This window comes from Aythya ferina (genome assembly GCF_964211825.1).
Source record: "Aythya ferina genome assembly, chromosome: 12".
Lineage (NCBI taxonomy): Eukaryota > Metazoa > Chordata > Aves > Anseriformes > Anatidae > Aythya > Aythya ferina.
This window is the reverse complement of record NC_140308.1, coordinates 12230053-12252145: the sequence shown is the minus strand read 5'-3', so window position 1 is coordinate 12252145 and position 22093 is coordinate 12230053. Positions and strand designations below refer to the sequence as shown.

The 22093-nt window shown below is 52.4% G+C and overlaps 2 protein-coding genes across 9 annotated transcripts in view; one reads left to right on the top strand and one right to left on the bottom strand.

Annotated features, from left to right (window-relative positions):
* Positions 1-14402, top strand: part of PLEKHG4 (pleckstrin homology and RhoGEF domain containing G4) — an 83769-nt gene extending 69367 nt beyond the window's left edge. For 3 of the 5 annotated variants that reach the window (XM_084533722.1, XM_084533726.1, XM_084533723.1), the window contains exons 14-24: positions 3967-4913; positions 5940-6189; positions 6709-6798; positions 7100-7324; positions 8043-8213; positions 8392-8605; positions 9210-9326; positions 9410-9673; positions 10401-10597; positions 11169-11252; positions 12505-14402. In XM_084533722.1, coding sequence (XP_084389848.1) covers positions 3967-4913; positions 5940-6189; positions 6709-6798; positions 7100-7324; positions 8043-8213; positions 8392-8605; positions 9210-9326; positions 9410-9673; positions 10401-10597; positions 11169-11210 — 2517 coding nt within the window. In that variant the 3' untranslated portion in view covers positions 11211-11252; positions 12505-14402. The remainder of the gene's footprint in view (positions 1-3966; positions 4914-5939; positions 6190-6708; positions 6799-7099; positions 7325-8042; positions 8214-8391; positions 8606-9209; positions 9327-9409; positions 9674-10400; positions 10598-11168; positions 11253-12504) is intronic. The other 2 variants (XM_084533724.1, XM_084533725.1) reach the window with 2 other exon arrangements.
* The window catches only part of KCTD19 (potassium channel tetramerization domain containing 19), a 22135-nt gene continuing 13749 nt past the window's right edge, over positions 13708-22093 (bottom strand). For 2 of the 4 annotated variants that reach the window (XR_014697285.1, XR_014697286.1), the window contains 9 exons: positions 20984-21092; positions 18894-19539; positions 18691-18753; positions 17169-17360; positions 16011-16165; positions 15691-15792; positions 15235-15329; positions 14549-14679; positions 13708-14444 (listed from right to left, as the gene is read on the bottom strand). Coding sequence is in view for 2 of the 4 variants with exons in the window: in XM_084533727.1 (XP_084389853.1) it covers positions 14947-14983; positions 15235-15329; positions 15691-15792; positions 16011-16165; positions 17169-17360; positions 18691-18753; positions 18894-19539; positions 20984-21092 (1399 nt within the window). In the remaining 2 variants the exon portion in view is untranslated. Of the gene's footprint in view, positions 14445-14548; positions 14680-14931; positions 14984-15087; positions 15133-15234; positions 15330-15690; positions 15793-16010; positions 16166-17168; positions 17361-18690; positions 18754-18893; positions 19540-20983; positions 21093-22093 lie in introns of those variants that run through there. The other 2 variants (XM_084533727.1, XM_084533728.1) reach the window with 2 other exon arrangements.

Sequence of the window (22093 nt, the reverse complement as noted above, 5' to 3'; positions counted from 1 at the left end):
AGCCACTTGGTAACAGGCAGCAATGCAAATAGGGGATTGAAAGTTTGTTTTTCTTAGCTGGCTTTAGGCAAACTGGTGATTTGAGTGGTCTCTCCTCCCTCGCAGAGAGGAGGGGAGGCATTAAGAGCCACACAGCAACTCCGGAATCGTTGTGCTTTGTATTTCAGGAGGGTGAGTCCATCCCTCAGCGCTTCGAGCTGAGCTTCTACGGCTACGTCCCGTGTAGGACATGGTTTTGATTAGGCTGCTCTCCGCTGCTAATGAATCCCAGAGAAGGCTTCACATGCAGTTCGGAATAGTCAAATGTGACAGGGTGGGGAGCAGGGAGCAGCGAGCCTCAGCACAGACTGCGTGGAGCTGCTGGCTTTGCTGAGTGCTCGCGCTCCCGGTGCGCCCCAGCTGCTGCCCGCTGGAAGTGACCAGGGCTTTGGCTTCGCTACATCTTCAGAAAGGACCGTCCTGCTTCCCCAAAGCTCTCGTGTGCCAGGTGGCAGCTTGCTTTGAGTTTTGCTTGATTTTGGGGTCGGGAGGTGTGTTTTCTCTCTGTTTCTGCGCTGTGCAAGGAAGGGGATCTGGCCCGCGCCCAGGCGGGCTGCTCTCCGCACACTTCAGTGCTTCTCGTGTGAAGCGCGGCCCCTTCCCCCCCGCCTGCTCTCCGGTTTCCAGGGCTCCTCAACCTGGTATTTAGGCGAGCAGCATTCGCTTGTGAATAGCCGGAGCCCGAGGTGGCCCTGCCTCAGTCCTGGGCCCTCGGGGATGGTGATCAGCAGGGAGCTGCGCTCGGCCGGGACATGGACCCGCTCTGTACCCACGGCAAGGTAGGATGGGGGGTGTTTGGAGGGGATTAACCAGCTTGCCCTCTGCGGGTCCTGAAGGTTTGCTCTCTCCCTGCCCCTTCCTTCGTGGGCGCTGTTAGTGGCAGTGGGTGGGAGGCTGAGGAAATTTCGGGTGGGTCCGAGCGAGCGGGGAGCCGAGGGCTTTCTGCTCTGCCTGCCTGGTCCCCGCCAGCAGGGAGGGCAGCTGGTGGCTGTCTGCGAACTGACAGCTCTCCTGCCAGGAAGGTTTCGGGCTAAATAATGTTGCTTTCCGTGTATTTCATTGTAAAGCAGTGAATTGCTGCTTTGGAGCTGTCAGCGTTGAAGGCAGTCCGCAGCCATGAGTCCCTGCTTGTGCTGTGCGCGCAGCAACCTGTGACAGGGGACAGCAGTGCTGCGAGCTGGGGGCAGCCCTCAAAGCCCCAAAATCATGGGTTTTGGAGGCACTGAGCCCCAGCGAGCACCTGCAGTGAGAAGAGCACAGCTGGGAGAGGCATTTTGGGGCAGGACAGCAGCATTTACCTCCGACCTGTGCTCCGGTAAGTGCTGTTGCTCTGTCTGCTGGTGCCCAGACCCCGGTGGAGCAGGACAGGCACAGCATGGGGGGCTTGGCCCCTCTTGTGGCTTGGCCCTTAGGGCAGCTTTGGCTGCCGTACCCACAGCTGCTTTAGGATTCCTGTCTCGTTGCTCCCATTGGGTTCAGTTTGGGGTTTTTACCACCCCTATCTCAGCTCCCCTGTGCAGCCGCTTCGGTGTGGAAGGAAACCTCCCTCGGGGCGTTTTTCTTCTGCAGAAAGTTAGGGAAGTTTGCGATCTGCCTGCTCAGACACCCAGCTGCCAGCGTGACAAGAAAAAACTCCTGTTACAAGAATTATCTCCCCACGGGAAGAGGTGAAAGAGAAGGCTTAGGCTAGGCAGAGGCAGCCCCTTCCAAGGACGGAGCCGGCGGCGATGCCCTCGCTGCGTGGCGTTGCTTCCTCCTGTGTGCCTCCATGGAGGGGGCTGCCGTTTCGTGTGCTTTTCGTGTGCTTCCAGGGGCAGTTGGAGAGGGTGATGTGGCTGGGAAAGCCTTGGTGGCCACTTAGCATGTTCCCAAGCAAGCTGCGGGGCGTGGAGGGCTGCTCCCATTGTGCAGGGAACAAAGCGGAGCCATTCAGGAGCCTGTGACAGGCACTGGGGATGGAAGAAGGGCCGAGATGCAGAGTAATTCCTGCGTGCCGTGGAGTCCTTGCCAAGAACAGCCAGATAGCATATGAAGATGGGGTGGCGGGGCTGCCTCCCTGGGTGGGTTGCAGCCCTGGTTCCTCCTCGCAGAGCTTTGCCCATCTCTGAGCAAAACAGAGCCTGCGAACGGCCTCTGGGTGGGATCATCACCCCTTGGCAGCACGACGGGAGAGGTGAGCTGAGCCCTCAGCCCGGGCTGACCGCCAGCCCCTGCCTGGGGGGCTGGTTTGCGTAGAAATGGAAGGAGCAGCACAAAACCCCATCACACCAGGCCATCTGTCGCTGCTGTGCGGGTCTGCCGGGCTCCCTGGCGCTCAGGGAATTAAAGAGCCCGGGAAGTGCAGGCTCAGCGGGCTCTGGCATCTCCTCTGCCCGCTTTGAGCCCCTCTCTCCCCCAGCAGCGGGCACTTCCAGGCACAAAACCTGGGCTGAGAGAGTGGCAGGGCTGGGCCGTCCCTGTGCCAGGGCTGCTGCTGCCTCTGAGTGTTTTCCCCCAGCAGCTGCCGGCCCTACCGAAGCAGCTCCTTGCTCTGCATGAGTAATGGGGCTGGCTGCACGCAGAGCACGCAGCTGCAGCTCCAAAGAGCACCGGGGACGGCTGGGGCAGCTCCCGTGGCTGGGGCATCTGCCCCTGGAGTGACTCCTCAGCCCGTGGGTGGCCTCCTGCACGCTGCCATTCAGCTCTCCTCACGTCCTGCACACCCTGCCCTGCCTACCTGTGGCAGCAGCCTGGCACCCAGCATTTCCTCACCGCTGTCCCGACGGGGATGCAGCGTCTGTGTAGCACTTGGCTGTTCTGCTCCTGACCTCGAGGCCTTCTTCTGCGTGCCAGTACGGGCTGTGAGCTCTCGGAGTGAAGCCTGTCAGAGTGAGGATGCCTCTGGCTGTCAGGGTGGGAAATGCTCCGAGGCTGACACTTTTATTGCCAGCACAGAGCGTGTCTGTAGCTCTCCAGCAGAGCCACAGCAGCAGGGCCAGGCAGGTGAAGTGCTGGCTGGGTCACCCGAGGGGCAGAGCCCGTAGGGTTTCTGCACGCACGCAGTCTGTGGAAGGTGCTGGGCAGGCCTGTCCAGGGGTTTTCTCTGCCTTCAGCATCAGATCTGAACAAATAACTCTGTGTTTTCACTGCAGCAAAGCTCCCTGCACGGTTAAACCTCGTCAGCTCCATTCCTGCCTCTGTCCATTTGGGCAGAGCTGCATCAGCGAGGCCTCGTGGGCACTGCTCGTAGAGCCGAGCCTCGTGAAACCGCTTCCAGCATTCCTGTAGTGCTAGAAACAAAGTGCTGAGCTGGGTGCTGAGCTCACCAGCGCGAGCAGGTAACGCTGCAGCAGGCAGGGCTGGGCAGGCTGCTGACTCCGCTCGGGTGCCAGCAGCTGCAGAAATCGCTTGGGCTGCAGCTGAGCTCGTGTGGTCCGGGATTCCCACTGCTGTGGGGACGGGTTGGGGTGACCAAAGAGCCCGGCTCTTCTCGAGCCATGTGCTGTGCCCCGTTGGCTCTGGGGAGCAGCAATCTGCTCCTGGATAGCTGGCTCCATGTCCTGCTGGGAGCAGGCAGGATGAGGCAGGAAGGTTTTAGGTTTTATCCCGAGCAGGGCTGTGAAGGTTCCTGCAGCCTCACCAGCCTGGGATCCCCTGGGATCCCCTCCCCAGGGCTCACGGGGTGGGTGCTGCCGGGGAGGTAGGGCTGCGACAGAGCAGCCGGCACAGCTGAAGCCCTCCGCATAAGGAGCTGTTTGTTTTGCTGAATTGTGAATTCAGCCCCACGGTGACAATAGCAGCCCCCCCCGCCCCTCCGCTCACACTCGAGGAACTGCGTTGGCCACACACTGATCCTTTCTCTCGCCTCACGCTTTAGGCACCCAGCCGGGGTTATTCTTCCCCGAGTGCCTCTGACTGGCTCTTGCCTTTTGTTCTGGCTCCCTGCAGGCGTACGAGTGGGCCTTGGAAGGGATGCGACACCTTGCCTGCATCAGCATGGAGGACTGCAGCTCCGCCGAGCACTGCGCGGGGGTCATCAAGTGCCTGGAGAGCTACAAGGGGCAGCACCCGGACATCAGCGACGCCCGCTTCCAGGAGATGAAGGAGCTGGCCTGCGAGCTGAAGAGCGAAAAGGGACTCAAGCAGTGGAAGTTCGCGTGGTCCAAGTGCCAGGAGACCAAGCTGGTTTTCGAAAAGAAGCTGGAAGCGGCCCTGAGAACCAGGAGGTCGCTGCTGGCAGACCGCAAAGCGGCCGCGGGGGAGCAGGCACGGGCCGGCAGCGAGGCTGGCACCCTGTGTCCCCGCAGGCACTCGGAGGGGGCCGCCCCCGGGCCGCCCTGGGACAGGACTTGCAGCACGTCCCACGGCTACGGCAGGCCCGGCCGCTCTGCGGGCTGGACTAAAGAGCAAATCCCTTCTCCCACCCTGAGCTGCCCCGGTGATTTTGGTGCTGGGGACGAATTTGCCTGCCGAGCTGCTCTCGGGGCCGGGCCCCACAGCGGCCGAGTTCCTTTTGGAAGCGGGGCCGCCAAGTCGCCCAAACTGCCCGAGGAAAAGTCGAACCTGGAGAGCATTTTGGAAAGCCTGGAGGTGAAACCCTCCTGCGCCTCCACTCCATCCGCTGGGAAGCCCCCTCCCAGGAGGATGCTCCGCAAAGCCCAGAGCTTCGACCTGCCCTGCGGTGAGAGCCTGTGGTCGGGCTGCCAGAGGACGCTGAGCGAGCCGGCCAGGTACGGCAACACCGGCGTCTTTATTAAGGGGCTGGAGGTGAGCAGCACGGAGCTGGTGGACAGGACGTTCGCGCTGCGGCAGGGCGCTCACAGCTGGGCTGCGGACTGCCTGCTGGAGGGACAGAGGGGCTGCGGCTCCGCCACCGAAGCCAAGAGCTGGGGCAGGTGAGTGAGCGGCTGCGGCGCTCGGCGCTGCGGCCTCGGGGTGGGGGAAAAAGGGAAAGGGAGGTCTGCTGTCCTGGCTTTTGTTCTGGTCTTTCCCTTCTCTTCGAGGATCTTAACTTTGCTGAGCACTGCAACGTGCCCAGGGATGGGAGAGCCCAGGGATGGGAGCTGCTCCTGAGAGGGAGTCGCCAGGCAGGTCTTTCAACTGCTCTCCTTGAGGGAAAAAAAAGTTGAAAAAAAAAAACAAACAAAAAAACAACAACACTTGCAGGTCTCAGAGAACTGAGAGCTGCCTGGGGTGATCCCGCACAGGGCGGTGCTGGGAACGTATTCAGGGAACGTGCGTGCGCCCCAGTGGCTGTGGGCACGGAGCGAGGGCACGGGACCCCCACAGGAAACCTCCCCGGCAGGGAGAGTGCCCCGCAAAGGGTCCGCATGCCTCCCGCACCGAGCTGACCCCAGCCCAGTCCCCTGGGTGGCAGGAGGCAGCCCCGCTGCTCGACCAGTTGGAGGAGCTGAGAGGAGAGGTGTGCGTTGGCAGTGGTTAGGGCCGGTGCTGTGCTGCCTCGCAGTGGAAACCTGGGACCTGGGAGCACTCGTCTCAGGGCAGCACGGAGCAAGGCGTGCTGGAGGTGCTCGTTCCTGGTGAGCTGCAGCCCGACAGCCCCTGCATCCAGAGCTCCTGTTCTCCCAGCGTTAGCAGTGCCTCTCACAGCACCCAGTTGTGTGCTCACACAAGTCACTGGGATTTCTGCTTTCCCTCGTGTTTGAGGAGCACACTGACTTTGGGGGCACCTTGTTGTGTCCAGGAGCCGGGGCTGGGTGAGCCCAGGGCCGTGTGTCCTGCCGAGAATGGGGCTTCCCTTCCAGAACAGAGAAACCAGTTGTGTTCCTTGGGTCTGCACGGGCTCTGGCAGGGTCAGCTGTCACAGAAATCCAAGTCGGGACCCGGGGAGGGCTTCTGTAGGGCTGCCGCAGCGCAGCTGTGGTCCGGCTCCCTTCAAGGCCGAGCGTTCCCTCTTGCAGCAAGCTGCGGCACATCATTGACGAGATGGTGACCACGGAGCGGGAGTACGTGAGGTCGCTGTGCTACATCATCGACAGCTACTTCCCCGAGATGGAGCGCCTCGACCTCCCCCAGGACCTGCGGGGGAAGCGCAGCGTCATTTTTGGGAACCTGGAGAAACTCTACGACTTCCACAGCCAGTATTTCCTGCGGGAGCTGGAGAGCTGCTGCAACCACCCGCTGCGCGTCAGCCACTGCTTCCTGCGGCACGTAAGGCATCGGCACCTTCTCCTGGGGGTGGGCTCCTCCGTGCTTGGCTCCTGTGCTTTGCATTTGGCTGCTTGTCTGCATGCTGCTGGGCTGTGGCTGTTTTTGGGAGGGGAGAAGCGCCCTGTGCTGGCTCTGGGGGCGTGCGTTGGGTCACTTTGCAGCCCATGGCGTGGGTGGGGAGGGGGTGTTGAGGCTGTGGTAAGGGCACGAGGTCTCTTGGTGCGTGGTGCTTGTGCTGAGCCCAGGCAGGTGGCTGCTTAGCAGGTGGCTGATATCCCCCGGGGTGTGTAACGAGCAAGGGGTAGCAGGAAAATGAGCTCAGAAGTCCTGGCTACTGTGGGAGTAGGAAGACAAGAACTCACCCTGGCTCTTGCTGAACTTAAAGCCGAGTCTTTGCCCCAATGCCTAGAGGAGGCTCTGGGGCAGCCTGGGAGAGGCAGAAGGATGGGAGTCACCAACCCCGGGGCTGTCGCCGGGTCCTGGGTCTGCCTTGGCCTCACGCGGGGCTCTCTCTTGCAGAAAGACCAGTTTGGGATGTACGCCTTGTACAGCAAGAACAAGCCGAAGTCGGACTCGCTGCTGGCCAGCCACGGGAACACCTTCTTCAAGGTAAACCCCACTGCTCGCCCCCGCGGTGCCTCCGGGCGTTGGGGTCGCTGCTGTGTGCAGCCCGGCCCAGCTTCCCTGCTTGAGGTGTGCTCGGCGCTGCCGCTGCCTGCCTGGCTCTCTGCACAGCTGGGCAGAGATGTGGTGGGTGCTTTGGGAAGGAGCCCAGCACCCGGCAGCACCGATGCTGTTCCTTGCAGAGCAATCTGAGTACCTCAGTCAGGAAGCTGAGGGCTTGGGCAGCCGCGGTGTCAGTGCCTGCACGCGGGGAGCTGCCGCCCTCACTCTCTGCTCTGCTTCTCAGTTCAAGCAGGTGCAGCTGGGGGATAAGATGGACCTGGCCTCCTACCTGCTGAAACCCATCCAGCGCATGAGCAAATACGCCCTGCTCCTGAAGGACCTGATCAAGGAGTGCAGCGAGGCGCAGGAGCAGGAGCTGGGCTACCTGCGAGCGGCTGAGGAGATGGTGAAGTTTCAGCTGCGGCACGGGAACGACCTGCTGGCCATGGACGCCATCCGTGACTGTGACGTACGTTGTGGTGTCCTCTGCTGCCTGGGGGTGGCCAAGCCACGCTGCTCCCCCCCCTCTCTAGGTTTGGGGTCTTTGGGCTGTGTGGTGACCATCCCCTCAAGTCCCCGCACAGGGCAGGGTGCCCCTCGGTTTGCTAGGGGAGGCCGCGAGTTTGTGGGAAGGAATTCAAAGTGATGCTGATGCCAGGGATAGGTAAAAAGCAGCAAGGTGGGACTTGGAGAGGCACATGAAGGACAGCACTTGGAGGAGGAGAAACAAAGCAAAAAATCAGTCTGTGGCAGGGCTCAGGGTGGAGGGGGATGAATCTAGGGCAGGCGGAACTGAGGTACTCGTCTTCTGGCCCAGATGTGCCCGGGCTCCTGGCGGGTTTCTGGCTGTCCTTTCCTCTTGAGCTTCCTCTGTTCCCCAAGAAGGGCCAGGCTGGTGCCTCCAGTTGGCACCCCACAGTTGGCTTTGTCCCAGATCTGTGCGGGGTGACGGGAGATGGTGTCTGTGGGCTGGGCCTTAGCTCTGAGCCACTTGTTTCAGCCTGGTGTGGCCCCTAGCCCCAGGGAGGTGGGTTCCCGTACCTCTTCCAGGTGACAGGCAGTGGCCACTTCTCCACCACATGGGCCACGCGTGGGACCCTGCTTTTTGTATCCAGGCCTGCCTGGCCCTGGCTTCCTGCTGTCTGGGGGAGCTGCTGGGGCCTTACCAGGATGTTCCCCGTGGCCAGGTGAACCTGAAGGAGCAGGGGCAGCTGGTGCGGCAGGACGAGTTCACCATCTGGCTGGGCCGCAGGAAGTGCCAGCGACACGTCTTCCTCTTTGAGGACCTGATCCTGTTCAGCAAGCCCAAGAGGATCGAGGGTGGCTTTGATGTGTATATCTACAAGCGCTCCTTCAAGGTAAGGGCAGCTTTGCAGATTGCTCTTGGGCAAGAGGTGGCTCTGGACTTCTCCCTGAAGGTTGCCTGTCTCCTTTCATCGGGTCAGCTCTCGCCCCTGGCTGGCCCGCCACCAAGATTCCCCTTTCTGCCCCTGGTGCAGCCCCGGCTGATCCTTTGCTCTTCCTTTTTCCTGGCAGACTGCAGACATCGGTCTGACGGAGAACTCTGGGGACAGCGGGCTGCGCTTCGAGATCTGGTTCCGACGACGAAAATCGAGCGACACCTACATCCTCCAGGCCAGCTCAGCCGAGACCAAGCAGGCTTGGACCAGCGACATTGCCAAGATCCTGTGGCAGCAGGCAGCCCGCAATAAAGGTGTGATTCCTTCCCAGGGCGTCTGTGCCGCAAAAGGTGCGGGAGCCCCCTTCAGCTCGTGCTGTCCTGAGTAGGTTTGCAGCCTATTAGCAGGCAGCTTTGTGTGGCAAGCAGCCGTGTGCCTGCATGCAGCCTCAGGAGCATGTGCTGGGGTTGGCTGGGTGCTGTCCCTTCCCTGCCCCTCGTCCCAGACACCTTGACAGCCATCCAAGCTCTGTGTGACTGTGGACACCTGCCTGGACACTGGGAGAAATGGGAGGTGCTAGCACAGGGTTTCCTGCTCTGTGAGAGTGGCCGTGCTGCTGAAAAGCTCACTCAGTGCTCTGCGAGAGTGGCCGTGCTTGTGAGAAGCTCGCTGTTCTCCCCACAGCTTCGCTATCGGAGTGGCAGCTTGCCTGGCTCAGGCTGGCCGAGCTTATTCTTCACCCCAGGCTTCCTGCTTGGATCACACTCACAGGCGGCATGGCACTGGGCGCCTGAACCAGAGCAGAGCATGAGGGGCTGGTCGGTGCAGTCCTCAGGCTGGGGAGCAAGGGGGAGAATGGATCTGATGCCAGCAGCTCAGGAGCAGCCTGGCCCTGGGGCAGGGAGGGCCGGGGCAGCCTGGCAGGCGGCTGTTACACCTTGCTCTTCCCTTCAGAAATCCGCATGCAGGAGATGGTGTCCATGGGCGTGGGCAACAAGCCGTTCCTGGACATCAAGCCCAGCGAGGCAGCGATCAATGACCGTGCTATCGATTACATCATGAAAGGCAGAGGTAAGTGCCAGCCCGCCCTGCCCCCTTGCTGCAAGTGAGCCAGGTGGGACTGACGCTCAGGGCTTCGTTGTGTTTTGTGGCAGGCGCCAGGACCAGAGCATCAATCGCAGTGTCTCTGTTCGACCATTCCAACCCGTACAAGAGGACGCAGGCGCAGCTCTCTGCTGGCAGCACCGCTGCTGCGTACGGCCCTTCCTCCTCCTCCCTGCTGGGGCCCCTCAACCTGCACATGTACCTGGACCAGGCTCTGCTGCCAGGCGTCCTGGCCCCCAGGCGCCCCTTTGACGTTGGTGCCTGCATCGAGGAGGATGAGCTGGAGCATGAGACGAGCAGCCAGCCCTCACTGAGTACGTATGAGCCGGCCGTGCTGCAACACACCCGGGGATGCAACCCACAGCCCAGCCTCTCTGTGCCATGGGCTTGTCCCCACGGCTCGCTCCCTGCCGTGTGGTCACACCAGGCTCCCTGGAGTCATGGCACACCCTGCTACATACCCACACTGCCCTTCTACACAAGCTCCATTCCTGCTTTCGCAGGAGCAGGCTTGGTGCCGCATACCAGGGCTGCTGTGGCCTTGGAGGGCAGTGCTTGTGCCTCTGCCTGCCTTGCCCCTCTGGTAGGAGGCGTTAAGTTCCTCGCTTTGGCCAGCTTGGTCCAGTGACCCCATGGCTTCCCATGTGTGAAGCTCTCTGGCTGGTACAGGCAGAGGGACAGGAGCAGCAGCGCGTGTCCTGTGGTGGTGTGGGGGGAGCGGTGGTGCCTGCAGCATTGTACGGGATGCTGGGTCTGGGACAGGCAACTCAGAATCTGACTACCCAGGGAGCAGGGCTCCCCTGTGCCTGACCTGTGCCAGCCTCAGGCAGTCCTCAGTGCCTCCTGCTCCTTCTCCAGCATCACTGGGTTACTGCAGTGGGTTATTTTGTTGCCTGTGGCTTTAAAGTGGCCCAGATAGCAGTGTGGCATAGCCACGGGCTTGTGTGACCAGAGCCTCTGCAGAGAGGTGTGTTACCAGGGGCACGTGGTCGTTTAGGCCAAATTCACAGTCCTCAGAATGATTTCCCTGTCTTCCCCCAGCAACGGAGAGCTCCGAGTCGTCGCACTGCATGTCAGGCAGCGGCTCCAGCGGCTCCGACAGCGGCTGTGTCTCCAGCATCCCACAAGAAAGCTTCTGTGAAGACATGGGCTCACCCACCTACATGCCCCTGGGCTCACAACACAGCTCTGCGATGGAGGAGAAACCCCGGTTCACGAACAGCCAGTACATTTCTGCAGTAAGTGCAAGCAGCCAAAACGCTCTCTTCACTCTGCCTGTCACTACCACTGCCTCCTCGGTTCAAGCCACTGCCTCTCATGCGGGGACTGAAGATGCTGCTTTTGGGCTAGGAGTCGCTGTGGGGAAGTGATGGTTCCTCTCGCAGAGACTCGCCTCTTCGGGGGCAGGCCAAAGCCCCTGCGTTGCGAGAGCCTCCCCTTCGTGACCGGGATCCCTGAGGAGATGCACTGGAAAGGACCCACGGGGCTGGAGGCTGCACTGGGAGGGGATGCTGTGCACACAGGGGCTTTCTTGCTGCCGTGGGCTGGGGTACACGCTTAACCTCCTGGGGATGAGCAGCTGGAACTCTGCTGCACATGCTGCTAAGCTCCTTTCTGGGGAGGCTTGGACCTTTTGTGGGGAGCAATGAGATGGGACGGAGGGAAGGACGGGAGCCTCTTGCTCTCAGATGTCATTTGTTTCTCCTCTTACGTTCCTGAGGGTTCTCAGCCACTTCCCTTCCCACTAGCTTGTGTCCTGATGCTGTTGTCCTCTAACCCTGTACTAATGCTGGCTTCTCTCCTCTGCAGAAAGCAGGCCAGGTCACCATAAGTCCCTCGACAATAGTGTGATCCCCTCTGCACACGTATACGGCCTAAGGAAGTGGAGTTGTTGTAAGTAGCCCCTGAAGGGGATTTTCCAGCAGCTCTGAGTGCTGGTCAGGCTTGGCAGTAGCTCTGAGTCAGGAGGACCTCACCCCCATTTCTCTCTGAGAAGTCTCCCACACGCATTCCTGACCGGTGTCAGTGGCTCTGATCTGGTTTTAGACAACCAGCTCCCACAGCCAGCGCCTTAAATAACAGGTCGGATGCCTCTCTGGTTTGGAGGAGGAGAAACAAAACAAGCAAAAATGGTTTTCAGGTAGTAGAGGCTTGTGCACCACCTAGTCCATGTGTCAGTGTTCAGATGAGCTTTGCTCTGAATGCTACCCAGCTGTCTAACCACTAATCTGTTTCTTGTGGCTATTTGCCGAAATCCTGCTGTTCGTTAGTCCCTCTGAGCTGCCCTGGGGAATCCATGGTATTCTCCCCAAGCTGGATTTATTCCACAGTTTCCTTTGAACCTCCCAAGGAGTCTGTACACATCACCAAGCAAAGGAACCTGCTAGGTTATGGTCAGGAAGTCCTGAGGGAGCTGCCAGGTGTTACTTCTGGAGGAAGTATTTCTGGACATTGGCCAGAAGGTCCAGAAGATGTGTGAGGAAGCTCGCTGGTGACCTGTCTGAGGAGAGCTGAGCCCTGATGAGCCAGGCAGCCAAGCAGGGTGGCAGGCCCTCGTAAAGGCTTACTATGCCTCACACAAGCCAGGCTGCGTCTGGCTCAGCTTTTGCCTCTTTCCTCACCCAAGGATTCCAGTCCTTAGCACTGGGCTCCCTGTTTGCTGGGAACAGAGGGCTGTGAGTGTCAGACAGACAGGACAGGGGCTCAGGTGGTCAAGGCACAGGCTGATAGATAGAGTGAAGGGCCTGGGCTTGTGATGGGTAGGTACTGGAGGTCATACAGATCCAGCAGCCATGGTTCAAATTTGGGATCCTGAGCTCCTTCTTGGGACAGGTCACAGACAGGCCCTTCTGAAATGGTCACAGCTGCAGGGGGGGTTGTTGCCCCACAGCTGCTCTGGCAGCAGCATGTAGCCTTTGGGTGAGTCCTGAGACAGAGGCTGCTTTTAGCCTGGGGGAAGGGCCTCGTTCCTCCTGTGAGGCTCTTCTAGTAAAAATGTTCTTTTGCCACCAAATTGCAGCTCTGACAAACAGTGGTTTTGTAGTATTTTGCAAAATCACTGCTGGCCAGGACAGAGGGACCTGCAGATCCTGCCGTGTTATGGGAGTGCAGCCAGTCTAACCCATTGCACGGTGCTGTGTTCCAGGTTTGATTGCCATTTCAAACTCACTGAAGACCCCAGGCCTCTGACCAGCAGAAGGAGACAGTCTTCATCCGTGAAGATACTTTTACACATAATCAGGCTCTTTCAGACAGTCCAAAACCTGACCTCTGGCTGGGGGGAAGTCCCGAGAAGGTTTCTGTCAACTACGCTTAATAGCTTTGGTGTTGGATGGGACCTTGGGCATTCAAAATTTGTTAGCCCTATATTTATGAGTAATAAGTAACATAGCTGTTTGAAAAAAATGTATTATTTTTAAAGCTATGTGCTGTACAGATTTTTTTTTTTTTTGTTACAAGTGACTCTGTTACTGTTTGTTCTCTAAGCTGCACATTTTATAAAGTTTTTGGAAGGGCAAGAAGAGAAACCAAGGTATTTAAGAAAAGTAGTGTAACTTCCTGTTTCAGGGTTATATTGACCTGGAGCTCAAGATTAACGTCCTTCCTTATGTTCTAAATATGTCTATCATAGCAATAATTTATTTTCTTGGCTTAACACTTCTGTTTTAATAAAAGCAATTCCATTGTTACAGTGAATTGTTTCTTCCCACGATTCTCCCAGTGCCTCAGTGCTGAGCTTCTCTCTGTCTTAACCATCTCCCAGCTCTTGCTGACTCTTCGGTCTCCCTGTGCGACTGCCTTGCTAACCATCTACCAGCTCAGCTGCTGTTCTCACGCGTGACCTCAGGAGTGTTCCTCAGGAGAGGGGCCGGGTCCCCCGGTGGCAGCGTGTGGAGACCAAAGCAGAGCAGGGAGCATAGCAGGTGGGTGAGGAGGACACAGCTCCCCTATTCCAAGGTCCTCTCCTCCTGGTTTGTGCCACTCAGCCCCCACAGGCAGATTGCAGCCACACGAGGTGATTGACAAAGTTCAGCCTGCAGCGTGCCTTGTCCCAGGGGCCAGGCTGTGCCCCAGGATTTGGGGTGCTGGGGACTGGCCGCTTGCTTTGCTGCTGACCTAGCCCCTCTCCAGGTCCTTACTCTTGGTCCATTCAGCGTTGCTTGTTTGAGGAGGTTTGGGTGGTGGTGGCATCTGAGACAACAGCTTCTGAGTATCTAGGTTTAGTGCAATGCTCGACCTTAAATGCGTGATGTCTGAAGTAGGACAATGTAACTGCAGGACAGCTGTGTCCTGTGTCCCAAAGTTGCCTGTTAATGCAGAGTAACATCAAAGCTCCCTGCAGGGCTGTGATGCCGTCTTGGTGTTCTTGGACGAAAGCTGAAGATCAGCATTTTTTTGGAAGCTGCAGTTACTTACTGCCAAGCTCCTGCTTACTCCTGGTTTGTGAAGTGCTGTAAATCAGCATCCCCCAGACGCGAGAGAAGCGGTGTCACATTTGGCCTTTATGGAGCAGGAATTTCTTCAGTTGCAGTTTCACCATAGCTGCTGCTGGGGTGGAGAAGCTGCTTGGTCCCCGCAGTGCATTGCTGTAGTCTCAGATGTAAACCCTCATAGCCACGTGAGTTACCCTCCGCGTATAAACTATGTTCATTCAAGTCTGGAAATTCCTGTACTGTACATAAAACACTTGTTTAATAAGCCGAATGTTTTTTAAAACTTGTTCTTTTTTTAGACAGCAAATAGAACACAGTTGACACCTTTGTACAAAATTGTGTGGGAAACAGTTGCACAGGGAAGATTTTAGAAGTTACTATTTTAAAATAAGTAAGTTAATGCAAGATTTTGGGCTGCCAAGACAGTAATAGCTCATGTCACAAGAGGGAAAGACGTTACTAATGCGACAAAAGGAACATGAAATTTTCTGAATTTCTCAAAAGGTTTTTACATTGCTGGAAAAACAAAAAAAAACTTTAATGTTTACCTGATGCTGTTTTTTCAGGGTTTGATTGATTTGTCTAATAAAGGTTATTTTCTTTATATGAATCTTGTTTGCATGGTATGTTGATTTCAGTGTGGGAACCTGGGCTGCAGAAGAGGAAAGAGGTGTGCCTTGAGAAAAGCAGTTGTCCCCAGGGCATCTAAATGCCCTCTCAAAATGCTGGTGTAAGATTGAAATAACGTTTCCTTACCGAGTTGTTAGATGGATGGAAGTGATGTTTACTTGCTCTAGTTCACAGGGTGAGAACAGCGTCAGCTCTGCTCTGCAGAACTGCAGAGATTTTAGAGCAGGAATAGCAAAGTGCTGTGTCTGCACAAAGTGCTTAAAAGGAAACACGAAGTAACTGCTGGAGAACTGAGGTTATTATTTCCCCCACCTCTCCCCCCCAAAAATAAATAAATAAATAAATAAATAAAAATTGATAACAACAAAGGTATTAGCAGAAAGAGTGGGTTCTCTTACTCATTTTCGGTAACTAAAGCCAAATGGCAGGGACAAGCTTTTACCCAGCTCCTGTCCCAGCATTTTCTAATTCAGGGTGCCAGGGAGTCACCTGAGTGAGAGCTTCTCTGCATCCCCAGGCAGGAGTTAGGGGAACAGTGTCACAGAAAACGTGCATGGCCATCTAGGCAGACAAAAACACAGCAGCAGTAGGTGGTGTTTTTTTTTTTTTTTCCTGGTAAATAAACCTAACTCATGACCAATAAGTGGTAGCAGATAAGATTTGCCCCCTAAAGCTGACAGCTGACAAAGATTCTTAACTAAATGAAGGTACTGTTCAAAAAAAATAAAAAAAGCTCAGATGAGATGTTTATCCCTCTCACACACCACAATGAAAACATTTCAAAAACCTTTATTAAGAGTCTGTAAACTTACATTTCCAAGGCAAAGTATGAGACGGATCTAGCAAGCCCTCTCTCTATCAGTAAATCAAGGCAGCGGCTGTACTTCCACGCAAATGGCAAGGTAAACTGAAAAGGCACAAAAACAAGGTCACCGTTAAATCCCCTGCTGACTGCGGAACAGCAGCATCGCTGGCTCCTTGCTGCATATTTCTTAACCATCCTAGAAGTCTTCCACCTACTTTTTGTGGACACTCTCACAAATTAGCGGCACAGTTTTAAACTTTTATTAAGGCTAGACATTACACTAGTCAATTAATGTGCTGAAAAATTCCCCCCCGTAATTCATTTGCAAGCAGCTGGGACGAGAGAACCAGCTTAAGCTGAATGCCAACAGTAATAATAATAAAAAAGACACCCCAAACACACACTCACACGTGCACAAAAACTCTCAGCCCTACAGCATCACCTGGTGGCGAATGCTACTTACTTCCACCCACTGCAGTAGCTCTTCACGAATCTTTCTGTCCCGTTTAAAATACTCCGTGTTCAGTAAATCAGCGACAAACTCCTTGGGTGTGAGCTGCTGGGTCTAAAACACAGAACGTGACATCGTCATTCCAGCAAGCAGGGGCTCTTGCTTAATGAGGAGCATTAATTATCCTTGTGGAAACTTCTCAGCAGGCAAGCTGCTAAATGCTCCATCTCACTCTATTGAAGAGCGCAAGTTTTTATGTCCTGCCACCCATCGGTGGCCTGGGGAAGCTGAGAAACCACAACTCAGCCAAATTGCCATGACCTTGTACCTACCCAAAGCCTGTTCACAAGGGTCATGATCTTGGCTGTGATTTCCTTGGGATCCTTCTGCCTTATGGAGTCCAGGATGACATCAGTCAGGAAAAAGTGGCACTTCCTGGCATAGAATATCTCCTCACGCGAGAGAGAAAAGCGAAGAAAAACGATATCTACAAGAAACAGTTCAAAGAACACAAAAAAGGATGTGGTTACAGCATTCAACATTTCAGTCATCCAACCTTTGGCTTCTTTAATGCCTTTCCTGTCCAAGGTTTTAATGCAATGGAGTCCTAACAGCCAGTTTTCAAACCCGAGCTCAACTTAAGGGTTTGCCCAAATGAAAACTGAATATAGATTTCAGGACATTCACCCTGGGCTTTGTTTCATTTCTTTTCAGCTACATTAAAATGCATGTGTGTTCATACACACATGTTATTGGTTTACATACGCACACCTGCACAAGTAGTGCACGGCACTGTTGGCCACAAGGCGAGCACAGGGGCTCACTCTGCCCACCAGGAAGACTCATGCTCATGCTCCAAGAAGTCTCAGCTGGAACTGGGCCCCCACAGCACCACAATCACCTTCCCAGACAGGACACAGCAGTGCTCTCGTGCCTGCCCATCTCCAAAGCCTAAGGTCTAGCCCTTTTCCCAGCAACGCGGGAGACACCTGGGATCAGTACCTGGGATCTGACACAGCACCAGGGAAGGGCCACTGCACTATTCTGCTACAATATTAAAAAAAAAAAAAAGTGTGTGTATATTATGTATTTTATATATATATAAAATACATATTTCACATCAATAAACAAGTATGCAATGGACTAGGAAGCTGCCCTTCACTCTTGCATATCCTTGAACAATCTGTAACCACCCGGATAATGAGTTTACTGGTTTTCCTCCTTTTTTTTTTTCTCCCCGATTCTTTCCAGTTCTGTAGCTCTCTAAAAAATTCAATGCAATAAAGAGCTTCACTGGGAAATATTTAAGACACCTGCAAGGTTAGGCAGCTGCTGTCCTGCTGCTTTGAAGAATTAAGTCTTAGCAGTAGTTAAGCTGCAATAACCCTAGGTACTCAGACAGTCAGAACTGGCAACGAATCATGACAGAGATAATACTAAAAACTCTGCAGCAACATCATTTTTCTTACCTTTTGAACATCCTTTCTTACCTTTGGGTAGTGCTTGAGTGCTTGAATTACCCAGCTGGGTGCCATCCAGCAGAATGCTGTAAACAACACTCTCTTCATTGCATGTATGAAAGCCATCACTGCCTAAAACTGGAGGATGTTCAACTTTAAGAATCAGCCCTACATTTCTGTGATCTTCCAGAAGAACCGGGGTTTGTTTGCTGTCCATTGTTTCTGTGAACGAATACAAGCTGAGTTTTATAGCACAGCCCATGCAGAAGTACTGGAATAAACACATTTGTTCTTTTGTAAGCGTGACCACAAAATTGTCATCTCATTTAAGTTATGCGCTTTCTTTGTCTTCATTCTGTCAGGAGGTTTTGCCAGGAAAAGTGAAATGCCAATAGACAGAAAATAGCAACTTTTTCATCAAATAATTTACAATCTGAAGTATAACATTACAGGTCTTCTCTACTCCCCTCTTTCACAGGGAAAATTCAGAAAAAGTAACCATTACACATTGCTTAACAAAACCCAAGCATAATTTAGTCCGGGATTCTTTCAAGGGATATGAAAGAGGTTTTTTTTTTTTTTATAGGAAAAAATAATAATCCATCTTGCACTGCTATAGTAACAAAAACATCCACAATCATTATTAATACATTCTGCTTTGCCAGCAATTCTGTGAAAACTCACAATGTTGCCCACTGTGGAAGTGGTACAGGGTAAATCACATCCTTTTTAGGGTGACGGGAGAAGTCTTGGACTGGGACTTTCCACTGAGGTTTCCTGAGCTTGCATTTAGTATCTTGGCTATCAAACATTTTTAACTCCTACACACGGCTGTGGAAACTTCTGGGTTTAACATAAACTCAGCCTTTGTGCTAAATTACAGGTTTCTGTAACTTGGTCTGTGCCCAGTGATCTCACTGGTTATAGTGGACTTTATTCAGCTCAATTCACACTAGTAGTATGGATCTGTTGTTAGACCCTACATCTGAAACCCTTGTAAAACATTTAAGGTTTCATTTTTTTTCAGGCTCTGGTGACTGAACCATTGCTATCTTTGTACACTGCCAGCAACTCCAATAAAAGCACTAATAAAATACCACATATACCTAAAAAAAGATTCTGTTAGCAAAACCTATCTGAATGGCAAAGACAATTTAAAAGACTTTTCAAAATATTCTCAGGATCTGAGGATGTCCTCAGGAGAGGACTGAAGGACACAAAGTCTCCTTTTTCACTGTAGTTCCAATATCAAACTAGGATCCTGATTTTTGTGCCATTACCAACCATTAATAAACTCCAAATGTCTCAAAAATGCAGACGGATAACTTCTGCACATCAAAACAGCTTCACTGCTAATTGCACAGCTATAAAGGCAGAGTAACAAGGAGACAATTAAAGTACAATTCATTAACACTAGTGGATCAAGAAGCTGCTCGACCTTTCTGGCAAACAGTCTTTTAGTATCAAACTCTGCATAGATAAGTGATAAAAAAAAATAAAAAATCCACCAGTCATAACCAGGCCCTTGCTTAGCAGCTGGCAATCAACTTACTGCCTTTTATAGGGATGAGTTTCATCTGCAAGCTCTCATCTCTTACTTCACTGGGTAAACTTCCTACAAGCAGGAGAACAAGAAAAAGGCTGAGACCATCACTCTGAAGTTCAGCAGCACGATCAAAGTATCTTATTTATATACAAGTGATTCAGTTAATTACTCCCCTCATTTTTGAAAACAATCCCAAAGTAATCATTTACCTTCTGCTTGCTCCCTGTTTATGTTCTCTGTATTTTTTCCTATTGTGGGAGTAGTTTTTATGGTGCTGAATTTGTATGTTCCAGCACTTGGAGTAACTGGCAGACTCTGTTTGAGCACGTATTGGTCCAGCTGCTTTCCTTCAGCCCCGGCTTCACATTGGGTAATGGGACTGTTTTCTTGAGTTGTAAAGCTTATTTTCCCAGGAGAACAAGCAACAGAAGCTTTGACACCTCTGTTGTTTTCAGGAGTGTTGTACTGAGATACACTGCCTGTGATGCAACCATCAGATACTTCTACGTGCTGAGAATCACATCTCTTGGAGTTCACCATGTCCCATTCCTTTACCAGGGAAAGTAATTTCTGGATGTGAGTTGCTGAGTCTTTGTTTTCTTCTGTCTTTGTTAAACTGCTTATTTCTCTCTTCCTTGGAGGGCTTGCTGAAAGTAAGCTGGAGTTCACTATACTGTGTGAGGATTCTTCGTCTTCTCCAAGTGTATTCTTTTGCTTTGTCCCCCTAGCCCGCGATACCATTTTGGAACACTTTGCCTTCTCCCCATTGGTATCTTGCTTTCCTGTCAGATCTCTTATATTACTCCATGTATTAATGCAGTGTTTACTGGAATCCACAGCTGCATATGGATACACCTAAAATACAATGAAGTGTTGTTATTTCTAATTTAGAAATAATTTCTAAATTCTAATTCTAGTTAGAATTTCTAATTCATTGGAAGGAAGTGTAAGTCTGGCCTTTCCTAATAACTGATATGTTTTTTTCATTCTACTACAAGCATTTAATTTAAGGACTGAGTTCTTAATCTCTGGAAAATATTTTCTCACTTCTATGCTGGATGCAGTGCCTTAAGACTGTCCAAACACTGCCCTGACAATTCAACACCAATGCTATGCTGTCCTGCATCACTTAGTGAGATGCTGGCCCTGCTTGTGTGCCTTGGCCACTTCAGTTTCTTTCTTCAAGTTCTACTGAATTCAGCGATTGGAAATGTCTCTTCTACCGCTACAACTGAGAAAAATGTGGTTATGTGAAAAAACAGCAGCACATTCTACACAAGATGTACACAATTTGGCAAATTAAAGATGTTCAACTGCTCTACCACCTGAACAGCAGTGTTAATTAAGCTGCAGGTTGGAGCAGCTTGGTGTTGGTGTGTAAATGCTGCACAGGCAGCACCTGCTTTCACCTTTCCTTAGCAGACTGAGGGCAACTTTCAGCTGCTGTTGGCCAGCTAAGAACTAAAAGTAGGCAAAGATTTGAGTGGGAAGCACTTCAACCCATTCCACTGATTTCACAGACAAGAAAGTTTCTGCAGGATGTCTGAGTGCACTGCTTCAGCTTGCAGCTCCCACCCGAGGCTGCTGGCCCTACAGGAACCACACATCCATGATAGAATCACGCCAGGGAATGCCAGTTCATTTAGCATTTCCTGGTCATGCCTGACTCACGTAGGTCACGGATCCTGCTAACTACAGGGCTGCAGTGATCTCTTCCTGCATTTCTTTACTACCTTAAAGTACTTAGTAGGAAGCAGGAGATTTGTTTCTACATCCTCTTTGGTCAGAGGTCTGAACCTGTGACCCAGCCACAGTTTGCAAGCCACACTGAAGTCTGGGTGAAAACATTTCCTACCCTTGGTGGCAGGGACTCACTAAGTAACCAGGAAAGCAAATCACAACACCAAAAAGAATCTAAAAGAGCGTAGCCTTGTGGTGCTTAGACCAAGCTAACACAGACAAGAGGTTGTTGTCCTTATGCTTTGGACTATCTGATTTTAGAGTGTATAGTCACTGGATAAAAAGAAACAGCAGGGTAGCACCCAGAACACTGCTAAAGCACCCTGACTTGGAGTCAGTAAGTGTGGATGTTTAGCATTTAAATTCTCTCTATACAGAAGAAGCTGTTTTGTGTTTTTGTAATATGCAAGCAGAATGCCTAATGCTGTTCTCCACACTCTCCCTGGATGCTCAAAACCTTTCTTTTTTAAGTAGTGAAGAATTTAAATTTGTCACCTTTCTAGTTCAAGTTGCATTTAAAAAGGCTTTATGGCAACGTATTCTGAAAAACAAGCCTTACCTCTTCCGGGTCTTTGCTGAACTCATGCTCCTTATTCCAAGACTCAGTATCTAATCTTCTACATGGAAAAGAACCTTCATTGTGAAATTCCTTGCTTTGGATCCACAACCTAGATAATGAATATTTACTATTATTATAGAACTTTTTTCCAGGGGCAACACACACTCAGCCTGCAAAAGGAGCTGCTAGGGCTTCCACTCATCAGGAGATCTGTATATACCCCATTCATTTTTATTATGAATTATTTTCAAACTTCTGGGGAATTAAAGGAATTCACAATTATCACTACTGTGTAATACAAAGGCAACCCAGGACCAGGAGACTTCATTGCTCACCTGTACTGAGAAGTTCTGAAATGCAATGCTGCAGACACACAGTAGATATATATTTTTTTTTCTCTTCTGTTTCAGCATCCACAAAGCTTTGACCAGTGGATTTATGTAAGCCTTACTTATCAACCCAGGCTATGTTTATATAACATCAGACTTGGGGTTTGTTTCTCTCTCTCTTTTTTTTTTTTTTTTTTTTTTTTTGTGAAGACGTTTTGTACGCTTTGGGGAGCAAGCTATTCAGATTCAGGACGATCACTTACATTCATGGAATCAAAACCAGGCTAAAAAACTGCTTAAAAAACTGAGCATCTGACAGTGACTGCCTGAGTTGCACGTCTGTCTTTGAAAAGGTGAAACACCTCTGGACGCACAGAGTAGCTGATGCTCTCTGCCTACAGACATAGATTTGAGAAGACTGCCTATTGAGCTGACTGATCTAGCGATGAACTCTATGGACCAATCTGGCTCCTGAAAGAGCACAGAAGAAACTACTAGCAAATGGGTTTGCAGATTGACAATTTGCAGATTTCTCCACAACATGGTTGGAGAAAATGCTCCAGTAGGTCTCCAGAAAGCAGCTGAGGCTTGACAAAGCCAGGGCTGAGCCCTGAGCTGACTGATGACTCTTCTGTTACTCTTCCTGTATCCAAATAACTCATCGGGAAAAAATATGGCCCAAAAGGAAATAGAATTGCTCATCCTCCACTGGCTATGTTTCAAAAGGAAATGACAAAGTTGTGTTCCTTTCAAGGAAGGACAAATACTTTTAGGTCTGATG